Below are 13,149 nucleotides of genomic sequence, written 5' to 3' on the forward strand. Positions count from 1 at the left end.
CAAATTAATTTTCACTGAATAATTCAGACTGTGGTTCTCAAATTCAACGCTCTGAGCTGCTGACTCTGTGGGTCTGGGCTGGGGCCCCATAAATGTGAGCTCCGACAGGTTCCCAGAGGATGCTGATGTTGCTGCTCCAGGCGCCACACTTTGAGAACCACTGGACTGGCGTGTGTGATAATGGCAGATGAGAGGAAGGAGACGTGTCACTGAGGTGAGGCAGAAGGAAAAGGCAGAGATGTCGGGAGGTACTGCTTTCCATGTCCTGTTGGCAAGAAGGTTTGGGACTGGCCCCCAGATCACGGTTAGCTGTGGGACCCCAAAGGAGAGCAAATGAGTTTGGTGAGTGAGACCCAACACAAGTCCCCCAGGGGACAGCCATGGGATTCAGTGTGACTCTGCGTGTGAGCCACGCAGAGCCCTCGGTGTGTTACTGCAACTGGTCAGACAGTGAAGTGACCGTGGCTTGTGTGAAGGAAGCCTTGCAGAAGCATTTCAGAAGCCACAACAAATCTTTAACTTGTAAAACTTGTTTCTCTCTTAGTTTCTCTAGGACTTTGTCCCTTAACTGTCTGTCCTCCTTTCTCCCCCCATCCCAGGCCATGTTCAGTCTTTGTATGGTGGAAAGTGGGGCCGATGAGGTGAATTTACGCGGGGTGACCAGCCTTGGCTTAAAGCAGGCCCTGGAGTTCGCGTACACAGGACAGGTATGGTACCAAACGTCATCTGAGAGGCTTAACATTTTAACTGCACCTGACCAGAGGAGATATCCTTGAGGTATGAGATTTAGGTATTTTTCTTGTTATTTATTTTGATGTTAAAAAAATAGTTTTACATCTACTTGATGTTATAACAAAATAAGGCAAATGTGAGTAAAGCAATTTGATTTTAAATATGACTCAGGGAACATAGTATTTTAATCTTAGCTCAGTGGCCTGCTGGTGTAATTTAAAAATATCCTAAAGAATTATATGGGAAAGAGTTGGCAAGATAACTTGAATTCTCATTGTTCTGAGAATGCTCAGAAGCTCAGTGACTCTATTGTGGCTCTATTGGCTTAAAAACAAGACCAAAAAATTTTTTTTTAATTTGGCCTCAAAGAGCTGTGTCTAGCATCTTGACACCTGTCCTTTACATATATTTCAGCGTCAGGGCCTCAAGTAATAGATTAGAATGTGATGGTTTAAAAGCCAAAGTTGTTCATCACTAAAATTGTTACGGTACTTATGGGGATTTCCAGAATAAACCTGTTTTCTTTTTTTTTTTTAATGAAAGAATAATAGTGACAACTAATAGAATGCAAAAGCCATATCAATGTACGACTGTCTGAGCAAATCAAAACAAAACTGCATAAAGACAGATTGAATCTAGGTCTGAAGCCTCATGGTTCTTACCTAGTTTCATGTTAGTGAAACAGTTATTAGAACATACAAAGCCCTTCCTTTTAGAATTATTTTTTAATTGGGATATAATGGACGTAATACATTGTATTAGTTTTAGGTGCACAACAGAGTGATTTGAAATGTGAAACTTTCTTTACTTAGCAATATGCATTTAAGGTTCCTCCGTGTCTTTTTGTGACTCAGTAGATCATTTTTATTGTTGAGTACTATTCCATTGTTTGGATATATGAAGGGCATCTTGGTTACTTCCAGTTTTGGTGATGATGAATAAAGCTGCTAAAACTTCCGTGTGTATATGTGCAGTGCCTGTGGCACAGAGGACTTATGAAGCATGAACTGAAGGTCACATAAGGGCATAAAGGGAGCTGACTTTTGGAAGGGTAAGAAAACTGCTTGGGAAGAGGGAAGAAATTTGCAGAAGGCAGCTGCATCCTGTTACCTAGGAGTCGTATTCCACTTTAATGAAGAAAAAGGAAGCCAAATAAGAATATATATCTCTGTCTCTATCTCTGCCTCTATCTATATCTATATGTATACATACATAGATTGAGTTGGATTTAGCAATTTCTCAATGCTGGAGGTTTGATGGTAGGACTTCTGAATCTTTGCTGTTTGCCTGAACTTGTCCAAACATAATGAAAGCTTAAGTCAATAGTTTCTATTTCCCTAACTAAGATGAAGCAACCATTTCTTGGAAGGTGGAAGTATGTGACATTTGAATTAAGTTAAACTTGATTTAAATATCAAAAAACAGATATATATGTATATATATATATATATACATATATATCTACATATAGAGAGATTTAGATATATATACATCTGGTGTAGGTACTTAAAAAAAAAAGTTCTAGGCAAATCCTGGAGCTGCATTTATTCTGCCCAGTGACGCGTTCTTGACATGTGCATCCACCCAGAGGTGACAGCCCTGCAGCACACGCAGCAGCAACGCATCTGTTCAGATTGTGCACTGAGGGGACAGGAAGTCGGCTGGCATTTCACGGAGCACCCTCTGCAAAAGCCAGGGCACTGCCCTAGGCACCTCTTGTGTGCTGTGTAAGCTAATCTTCTAGACAGCTCTGAGGAAGGCGGTGATCCTGTCCCAGAGCTGACAAGCCCTGGAAGGAGCTGTGGTTGAGTAAGATCGGTCTGCCCAGTGACTGACCCAGTGAGTCAAACCCACCTCTTATTCTCAAATCCATTGTTTTATTGTTCTGCGTCATTAAGGAAGGATTAAGTCATACTTGTTATACTTGAAGGAGGCCGGGAAGTGTTTGGACACTTTAGAGAGTGAGCTCTTTTCTCTCTCTCTCTCTCTCTCTCTCTCTTGTTTTTGGAGAGTGAACTCTCTGATGGGCCTCTCAGCTGGGGTGCTTTTCCAACACTCAGTTCACGAGGGCTCTGAGTCGCTGCACTTGTCCTCTGTGTGTGATTGCTCTTGGCTGCAGAGTGAAAGTTGATGCAGCCTTTCTTGGACAACATTTATGGCATTTTGGTTTCTTAAACACCAAAATGACTTTATCATAGATCTGTTTTCCCTTTGAGACATGAACACAGGTGATGACAAAAAAGTAGAACTGTAGTGTACTTGGGAAATGCAAAAAAGCTGCATTCTCTTACTGTGGAAATGAAATTAATGAATTTCAAAGCCAAAAGTTTGGGACATGGAAGCATGGATAAAAGCATCGTTCTTCAATTTCTTAATTGTTATTTACTGTTGTGGACATTTACTAATACACAGTCTTTAGCCATGATATGTATGTAGATTTATAAAAATCAGGGTTAACATTGAATTTCTCTACCTATAGCTATTTCTACTGACAGTTGATTATATCTTTAGTCTGTTGTAGTAAGCATAGTATAAAATGTTAAGTATTTTAAGTGTCTGGAAATTGTTGCTGTCTTGGGAAAGAAATTGAAAGTATGGAGTGGGTGTGATGAATGAGCGCCACTCAGAGCAGCAAGGTGTGCGTGTTCCTCCTACACACTGCTCTGAAGCAGAGCCTCCTTAAAATTGGTCACGGGGTTCATCCAGGAGATCTTAAAGAAAAAGCAGAAATTCCCCCTTATGCGGATACATCCTCTGAAAATGCATGCACTCTTCTATCAAGGAAAGCACGTGGGGCTGGGCTAGCACGCTCTCTGCCTTCACTCTGATCAGAGGCATGCCCTTCCTGTGGGCACACTCTGCGTGGGGCACAGCCTGAGCGGAGCCATCGCAGCCCTCGGGGGCGACCTTGCGCAGCCATACACAGCGGAACTGGCCCCAGAGGGCGGAGGATCCGACTGCTCTGCAGGCCCTGCTCCCGGCTGGCACTGGGAGCTGGGTTGGAAGCAAAGGATGTGATGTAAACTGTCACTGGGCAGAAGTGCCTTAGGCAGAGAAGGACAAAGTGAACCTAAGAAAATACCAACTCTCACTTACTCCAGTGAGCAAGAGGACCCTGTAACCCTGGCCTCACTCAATCTCCTTGCTTTCCAGCTCTGGCCAGGAATCCATTCGTATTTCAGTCGTGGGTAGAAGAGATATGAAAAGAAGGGGAAAAAAGGGATTCTAATGAAGGTGTTGCCTGGGGGGAGGAATCGCCGTGCAAACAGGACAGGAGGTCAGTTATGCAGAAGCAACAGGTATTGCTGGGAGAACCCAGCCAGGCAGTGACGAGCACTTAACACCAAGATCCTTCCATGGGGAGAAGAGCCTTGCTCAGAAGGATGAAGGACTGGCATCCCCAAAGGTCTTGGAATATGTCTCTAGGGATTTGAGTAGCTAAGGACCAAAAATGAAAGCAGTTAGGACTGAGAACCACAACAAAGTTCACTGTTTTTGCACTCTGGCTACAGCAGCGTCGAGGAAGGTAGACTGCGTGCCACGTACTGTGCTAACACCCTCCATACAGTGGAGCAAAGAGTTAAAGCCAGTTAGCTTCCTCTTACTTTCCCGAGAACCGTCCACCTGTTCTGTCCCTTGTAACCTGATGGAGAGATTCCAGGAATCCAGTAAAGAGAGAAACCATGCACTAAGTGATAGTGAGATTCGTAGCCCCCTTTGAAATTTCCCGCAGTGCCCCTCCAGGCGCTGCTAACTTTGTCAGCCATGAGCCAGCGACAGCATGTCTAGGCAGATAAAAAGGATTCTTTGGTATCTCTTGTTCCCCTGCTTTTCTCTTCACAGCCAATAACTCCAGCCTTTGGCTCCTCAGCATCATAGAAGAACCCATCTCTGTGGGGACACATACCCTAATTACCTTTCTCTGATCCACAGGATGCTTTAGTACAGTCTTCACAAGAATATTTTGTGTAACTATTAATATTTTAAAGTCTTTGGAAATCTAGAAAAGTAGGATACTCTGTTAAGTGAACAAAACCTTTTTTTAGCTATAATTGTGGTCATGTAAAAATACACATGCAGTCAGGAATTGATAACTAAAAGAAATTGCCCCTTAATTTCCATGCTCTTGTTTAGTAAAGATTTTCTTCCTGATTCTTATTTGATTCCCTAATATGTTCACATGACATTTTCATGTAGCCCTGATAAGGCAGACACTATAGCATTACATTTTTAAAAATTTATTGAAGTATAGTTGGTTTACAGTGTTTTGTTCATTTCTGATGTACAGCATAGTGATTCAGTTATGTATATATATATATATATTTTTTTTCCTTTTCTTGTTCTTTTTAATTACTGGTTACTGCAAGATATTGAATATAGTTCCTGTGCTATACAGTAGGACCTATTTTATATATAGTAGTTTGTATCCTGAACTCCCAATATATCCCTCCACCCCCTCTTCCCCCACTGGTAGCCATGAGCTTGTTTTCTGTGTCATTGAGTCTCTTCCTGTTTTGTAAATAAGTTCATTTGTGTCATTTTTTTTTTTAGATTCCACATGTAAGTGATAGCATATGGTATTTTTCTTTCTCTTTCTGGCTTAATTAGTATGACAATCTCTAGGTCCATCAACATTGCTGCAAATGGCATTATTTTTTATGGCCGAGTAGTATTCCATTACACACACACACACACACACACACACACACACACACACACACTCCCCACATCATCTTCTTTATCCATTCATCTGTCGATGGGCATTGAGGTTACTTCCACGTCTTGGCTATTGTAAATAGTGCTGTTATACATTGGGGTGCATGTATCTTTTCGAATTAGAGTTTCCTCCTGATATGTGCCCAGGAATGTGATTGCTGGGATCATATGATAAGTTTATTTTTAGTTTTTAAAGGAATCTTCATACTGTTATTCATAATGGCTACACCAAACTACATTCCCAACAGTAGCATTACATTTTGATGATCATTGAAACTGTATTTATTCTGCAGAACAGAATACTTTCCCCTGGAGACCTGAGCATCAGGTGTGGCAGCAAAGTGACAGGAGTCTTAATTGGAAATGCTTTCCTGTGCACTATCCTTCAGGGATAGATGTGTCACTTTACATGAGAAAAAGTCCCCATGAGGTTTACTTATAAACATAACCTGGTTGAGCTAAATGATAGCACATGGAACAAATCTGGGAGAAATTTTCCATAAATGCTTCTCGGGAGCAATGTTAAGACTATTCAGTGGCTTAAATATTTTAGCTGCAGAATCATTTCTTCACCTGGCAGTGCCTATGGAAGCCTGGCAAGTAAGAGGCCCCCAAGGCACCTGCTCTGTGCCCCAGGCTCTAGAGCACACAGTCTGACATCCAAATTGTAAGGAAGGATATTTTGAATTGTACAGAAAGTGATTATTTCCTTCTCACGTTAATTCTTGTCAGAGCTGTGCCAGAGATCTGGATCGCTGACATAGAAAGTTTGAGAAGAGTGAAATGAAGGGAAAAAGTTTGAACTCCATCAATGAATTTTTACTTTCTTGGATCTTTTGGAAACTCTGTATCACTTACCTTTTGGAGAGATTTTCTCTTTTATCAGAGGATTATTGAAATAAACAAGCAGGTGTGCCTGCTTACTGTTTTGGGGTGTGAATGTTACATGTTCCCATTCATGGTTTTCTAGAAAATGTCAACTGACTTGACAGACAAGAACCATATGCCAGATGGAATTTTTACAGCTTTTCAAGAAGTCAACTAAAATAACATATCCTTGACATGGTTAAGGAAAGGTTGGAGACCTAAATGTTTATTGTGAAAAAATGGAAGTGAGATTTTTTAAGTCCAGGTCCTGACTGACCCCCAGAAGCTTGCCTTTCTCATCTGAGGACCCAAGATCAACATCACTGGACCAAAGCCTGTCTGTTGCTCATGGAGAACAGTTGATCCAGACAAAGTGAAGTCATACGGGAGGGCCTCTCACCTGTAGAGCAGGGTCAGTTCTAACTGCCCGTCTCCACCTCCTGCCAGCCTGTTCTCCCTCCTGAAATCCATGTGTGCTGTTTGATCAGAAAGGATCAGAGTGTCATTTATACATTACATTATTACAAAGCCATATGCTCAGCATAACAATGTCTAAGATGTCTCTGTGTGAGGAAGTGTAACTGTGGCCACATTTGTGAGGTCAGCTTTCCAATATGGTAATAAAACTGATGTTTTGATTTTTTAAAAAGTGTTTCCTGGCTTTTCCCTAATAATTTGCAAGTTTGAGTTTTCTTAGTTGTCTGACAGTCACTCTGCAGAAATAGAAAGGCCCCCTCACCCGCCCAACATTTGATTTAGATATTGAATTGAGTAACACCACACATGCACCAGGAGCGTAGGAAAACGTTTATTACTCTTATAATGAGGATTTCTGGGGGGAAAAAACAGAGTGGGTCAGAGAGGTCCAAAAATGGCTTGAGAGAGCAAGTAGGGGCGATTGGCTTCAGTTTTGTTAGTGCTGGGGGTGGGGCTGGAGGGTGGTTTGAACTTCCCACCAGCATCAAGGAAGAGAACGCTCAGACTTTCTTGTATTTCCCCCTGGGTGCAGAGCAGGCAGGGGACAGGGAGTGGTGAGGCTTGAGAGCTGTCAGCAGTCACACATCATCAGTGGCGTCAGACTCCAGTACATTAGTCTAGCGTTTTACTTGAGTGTTAGTCACATTTTAGGCACAAACATTGTCCTTTGGGACATTGTGAAACTCGAGTCACTTAACGAAAACAAAATGGGTTTGAACAGTACGCGTCCAGCCTTTATAATCTTTCTTGGCATTAATTCTGGGCCGAGGAACCCATTGTGGGCCAAGGTGCTCGAGCTCCTGTGTACAGAACATGCACACTGATAACACTCTGAGGGGCTCCGGATAGCTGAGGGGAGGTTAGATGACAAGGATGAGCGGGGCCTTTCTATATTGTCACCCGTCTTCATTATATGATTCCATTTAAATGGGCTGGATTTATTGCCCTGCGGTTCTGCCTTGTTCTTCTCACACTCTGCCTCCCACCCGGATCCTACTGCCAGTGTAGGGAATAGAAAGAGAAGTATTTCCTGTATGCTCTTGAGAATGGTTTTACTGTCATAAGTGGGGCAATAAACAATCAGCTCTTTTCTGTTTGACGTCCTCCAAAGACATCATTAGAAACAGCTAATATCCAGCAACTCAGAGTAGGAGGTCAGCCCCTTAGTTAACTCAGGGTGGATTTTGTGCTTCTGTGCTCTTGTTTCTCTTTGTTTCAGCAGAAAGTTCCGTTGCTAAACATTTTTTATTTTATCCATCTGAAAGTTTTCCTTTGCTGTGGTAGATGAGTAGCAACTTTTCTAAGCATAAATCATTACAGTTGTGTTACTGGAATTTCTGAAAGTTGGCTGCACTCAGAATCATTCCCTAAGGAAATTCTGACCCTTCCTTTAGGTGTTCCATCAAGTGAAGGGAGGGTAACAGTTTATTTAGTGAAGAATCTTGATTAGCTCCTTAGCTTTCCTAAGAAGATGTCAGTCTATTGATGGCTTTTTAAAGGACATGAACTTTTCCTCTTATTCAGCAAAAGAGAATGACCACACTCCAGCGTCAGCCTGTTTGCTAGACAGCTCTCATTAAAGGTTCATAGGGAGCGGGGAGGGTATAGCTCAAGTGGCAGAGTGCATGCTTAGCATGCACGAGGTCTTGGGTTCTATCCCCAGTACCTTCTTTAAAAATAAGTAAACCTGATTACCCCCTCCCAAAACAAAACAAAACAAAACAAAAAGTTCACAGGGAGAAATTATATACATAATGAATTCCCAGAAGATATGCAGCCTGTCCATCTAACTTGGTGGTTCTCAACCTCATCTATCAGGCTTTAATATAGAAAGGCCACCTTTACTGTCCTAAAATGAGATTCCTAAAAATATAACTTACACACAGATTACTCTAAACATCAGTAAGAGTGTCTTAACCATATATAAAGAACAAACAGAAGGAAAGAAAGTATAATGAAAATAAATGAAAATAATATGTATTTCAGTAGGTACAGGCTAGAGCACAACTCTTCAGAAGATATAAGAGTCGCCTGTCCACAGCCACAGGTAGAATCATGATACTGGGACAGCTGCATACAGACACAGACTGACACGTGGCTCTTTTGCTGGCACCTGAGATACCACAAGGGCATGCCCCAGGTGACATGATTTTCTGAAATAGTGAACAACTCTTAGTAAAAATCCATACAAAACAATAGTCTTCTCTTGGTTTCCACTGTGGTGACATTCCTTGAAAATTCAGTGTTATCTTCACTCAAAATCAACAACAAATTGTGTTTATATGTAAAACAGAGTTCGATTCTAGGCTTTGAGTTTCATAAACACGTTTTTCACTTAACGTGCATTTCCAGCAGGGCATTCAGATGTGCAGGAGATAGGACCATTTTTTGTGGTTGGTGGCTGTCCTACACATTACCTGGCCACTGCCCATTAAAGACCGATAGTGTCTCCCCTCTTGGGGCGACCAAATATACATGCATCCATTTCCAAATTGCTCCCAAAAGGTTGTCCTACCTCCAGTGAGAACCACTGCACAACAACTCTAAATTTTATGCCTGGATCAAGGTATCAAGGTTGAAAAATCAGAAAACTGAATGTCTGAATTTTGAAGAGTCTCATTATTCCACCCTTTATGCGAATCTTTATAAAATACACTTATGATGGTATTAAAAGTCTCACCAGGTAAATCATTCAGTGATACTCTTAATGTCTGCAGGAAATTCTTCATTAGATTTCAGAGCTTGGAGAAGCTAGAATTCATTTTAGTATTTTCATTTTTATATCTTGTATTAGGCTAAATTTCCTTTTTTAGCTTTGATGCTGGGAAGCTTAAAGCCATACTTGTGGCTCACTTTTAATAGTTATGAGGATATATATACACACACACATAATATATGTGCTCTGCTGACCTCATATTACTTTTTATTTCCTATTTTCTTCTAGCTCGAGTTATTTATATTCCTAATTTTTCAATACTTATACTGATGCCTCAGATCCTTCTGATAATGTGTATATGTAAATAAATAAATAAAAAGATTTGGAACCTCTATCTGAAAGTTTTTGGACTCCCAGGAGCACTTTAGTGTTATTTGTAGGCACGAATAAAGTGGTGCTGCACCCCATTAGTTCTGCCTGCAAACATGGACGTCTCCACAATCCCATGCTGTCCCGTGAATAAGTCATTCTACTTGCTTCCTAATTTTTTCCATCCTTATTTTGAGAACTAAAATTGAAAGGCATGCAAATTCTGTAAAAATAAGTGACTATTGTTTTTCACTTTTTGAAAATGAAAAAAAAATCACCCAAGTGTTTACATAGACATAAGGAAGAATAAAAGTAAAAAGCATTATTCACCCAAATTCTTACTTCCGTACACATTATATATTATCTTTCTATTTTTTTCTCTGGCCTTTGCCCATATACTTAGGTAATTTTATACAGACTTTTGGGATTATAATTTACTTCAGTGTCTTTTCTGGAATTAGATAAAAGTGCCTTTATCCATAAATGTATAGTATATAAATAATGCTGCCTTATTGTAATATAATTTTTTCTTTTGTTTGTATTATTTTAAATAAATTCATAGGCCTGGAATTACATAATCAAGAGGAGGAACATATTTTTTGTGTGATGGCCTTCTGAAGGAGTTTTGCAATAACTGCTGTTGGACAATGAACTTTTTAAACTTCTTTCCTTAAGGAAGAATTCTTGAGCCCTCTGCTGGAAGCATTTAGTATTTGTATGAAGTGGTAGTATATGGGAGTTTTACCATACTAAATGTAAGATTTTTAAAAAGAAAATAACCTGTTAGCAAAAATATATGGCCTTTGCGGCTAATTTCGAGATAAAAAATATAACTTGCTGAATAAAACTTTTGAGAAGATCTATATTGCAAGTAGATACTCAGATATTTCATTTGAGTAAAATAATGATGTGAACCTTCAAATGAAGGCTAATTCAAGTGATTGAGTGTCCTAAGTTAATTTGTGAATATTTTATTTCCTTTTTATACTTTATAAAAACCATCTATATATGGTTTATTCCCAAACTGAGATCCATTAATTCATTAAATCTACCTAATGAGCACCTATTATGTGTTAAGGACTTACCAGATGTTAGGAATGCATTGATGAAGAAAATGCAATGAACGCTTTTGCAGAGCAGATTGAGCAGTGAATGGAAACACCAAGTCAGCATACCATTGCCTTTATTAGAAATGAATTACCAAGTAGCCTGAATTATTTCTGTGTGGAGCATGGTGAAGTATCTGAGAATGTTCAGTGCTCCAAAAGTTGCACTAGGAGTTTGGGATTTGCAGAGACTAACTACTATGTATAAAATAGATAGACAACAGGGTCCTACTGTATAGCATACAGAACTATATTCAATACCTTGTAATAGCCTATCATGAAAAAGCATATGAAAAGGAATATATATATATATATATATATATATATATATATATATATATGAATCGGTATGCTGAGCACCAGAAATGAACACAACATTGTAAATTGACTATACTTCAATTTTTTAAAAAAAGTTGTGCCAGTTCAGATAGAAGGATGAATAATCAAGCTATATTTTTGTATAGTCCTACCTGCATTTTACTTTGCAGGGAGAAAAGGTAGCCCTTTGATATATGGTGATTAAATAGATGTAGCTCGTGAAAAACTGATTATAGCCGGGCAACCTTATGTTAGCATGTGTCTGTGAGGGTAGAAACAGTTTGGCAGAGACCAAAGATTATAGCCACTGACCCTGGAAGGAACCAAGCTTGATTCCAGCCTGTGGCAACTTTGAAGAATTATGGACTGATAAGTATCAACTCTGCTGACTGTTGCTGGAAAAAATTACTGTTTTCACTTCAAATCCATGATCCCAAATCTCAGATGAATACTCATCCTTGTCAGGCAATGCTAATTTGTTGTCCTAGTAAATTTTCTTTCCTCCTCTCCCAGAGAAGTTTTTCATTTAGTCTCTTCTCAAACCCTAACCCCCTCTCATTACCCTACCTCCAGTACATATGCCATAAGGGAACTCACGTTCCATCGAGAAAGTAGATGCAGGCAGGGAGATCTTCATCTTTGCACTATCAAATCTCCAGACCTCCCTGCTTCTGTGCACTTACTCAGTATATTCCCATCTTCTACGGTGTAAGAGGCATCCTTGTATTGTCAAAGGTTAGCCTCTTCACTTAAGCTCTGGATACTACTCCCTCTTATCCTGTCAGACATCACTCCTGTAAACCTCATTTCTGTCTCTTACATCATCAGTTTCTCCTTCTCCACTAGGACATTCCCACCAGTGTATAAACATGCTTTTTTGTTCATCTTCCAAAATCCCTTTCTTGACCTTGTATTTTTCTTCAGCTACCATTTATTCCTCTGCTTTCCTTCACAGCAGAGCTTTTAAAAAGAGTTACATTAACGTACTCACTTTTCCATTTGTCAAGTCTGGAGACTTCCGTCCTCAGTGTCCACTGAAGCTGTCCTTGACAGGCACAGAGATTGCCAAACCAATTAGATGATACTGTCAGCTTCATTCAGCACAGCCAACCTGCCTCTCCATTGAAACCCTTTGTCTCTTGGCTTCCTTGGCACCATACTCTGTGGGTTCTTATTTGGTGCTCCCCATCATTCCTTTCCAGGTGTCTTTGCTTGCTTCTTTCCACCATTGGCTCTGGATTTGGCATGTTTCAGGACCCTCCTGTTTCGTCTCACCAGCTTGCTTGATAGTGTCACCCAGCCCCATGTTATTTGGTACAATCTTATACTATTAATTGCCAGTCCCTACCTACACTCCAGACTTGGGATCAGCAAGCTTCTTCTGTAAAGGGTCAGATAGTAAATAAGTTAGTCTTTGCAGGCCATATAAAACTCTATTGTAACTACTCAACTCTGCTGTTGTAGCATGAAAATGGCCAGAGACAAATATGTAAAAGAATAAGCCTGGCTATTTTCCAAAAAAAGTTTATTTATGGAAACTGAAATTTAAATTTCATATCTTTTTTTTTTTACATGTCAGAGCATATTATTCATCTTTGGGATTTTTCTCAGCTATTTTTAAAGGTTAAAACCATTCTTAGACATTAGCACCCCAAAATGAAATACTCAGGAATAAATCTATCAAAATGTGAACAAGATCTGTATGACAAAAATTCTAATAGAAGAAATCAAAGAACTAACGAAATGGAAAGATAGTCCACGTTCACAGATAGAAAGACTCAGTATTGTTAATGTGTCAGTCTTCCCTTGATCTGTAGACTCACTGTAATCCTGTTCATAATCCTAGTAAATTATTTTGTGGATATAGACAAACTGTTTCTGAAAGTTCTGTGGAGAGGCAAAAGACCC

General features: G+C 39.9%; 1 protein-coding gene across 6 annotated transcripts in view; it reads left to right on the forward strand.

Moving 5' to 3' along the window:
• The window catches only part of KLHL32 (kelch like family member 32), a 181,808-nt gene that overhangs the window by 83,207 nt on the left and 85,452 nt on the right, over positions 1-13,149 (forward strand). For 5 of the 6 annotated variants that reach the window (XM_031680209.2, XM_031680210.2, XM_031680212.2 and 2 more), the window contains one exon: positions 600-707. In XM_031680209.2, coding sequence (XP_031536069.1) covers positions 600-707 — 108 coding nt within the window. Of the gene's footprint in view, positions 1-599; positions 708-13,149 lie in introns of those variants that run through there. The other variant, XM_015235987.3, reaches the window with a different exon arrangement.

The sequence above is a fragment of the Vicugna pacos genome, chromosome 8 (assembly GCF_048564905.1).
Source record: "Vicugna pacos chromosome 8, VicPac4, whole genome shotgun sequence".
Classification (NCBI taxonomy): Eukaryota; Metazoa; Chordata; class Mammalia; order Artiodactyla; family Camelidae; genus Vicugna; species Vicugna pacos.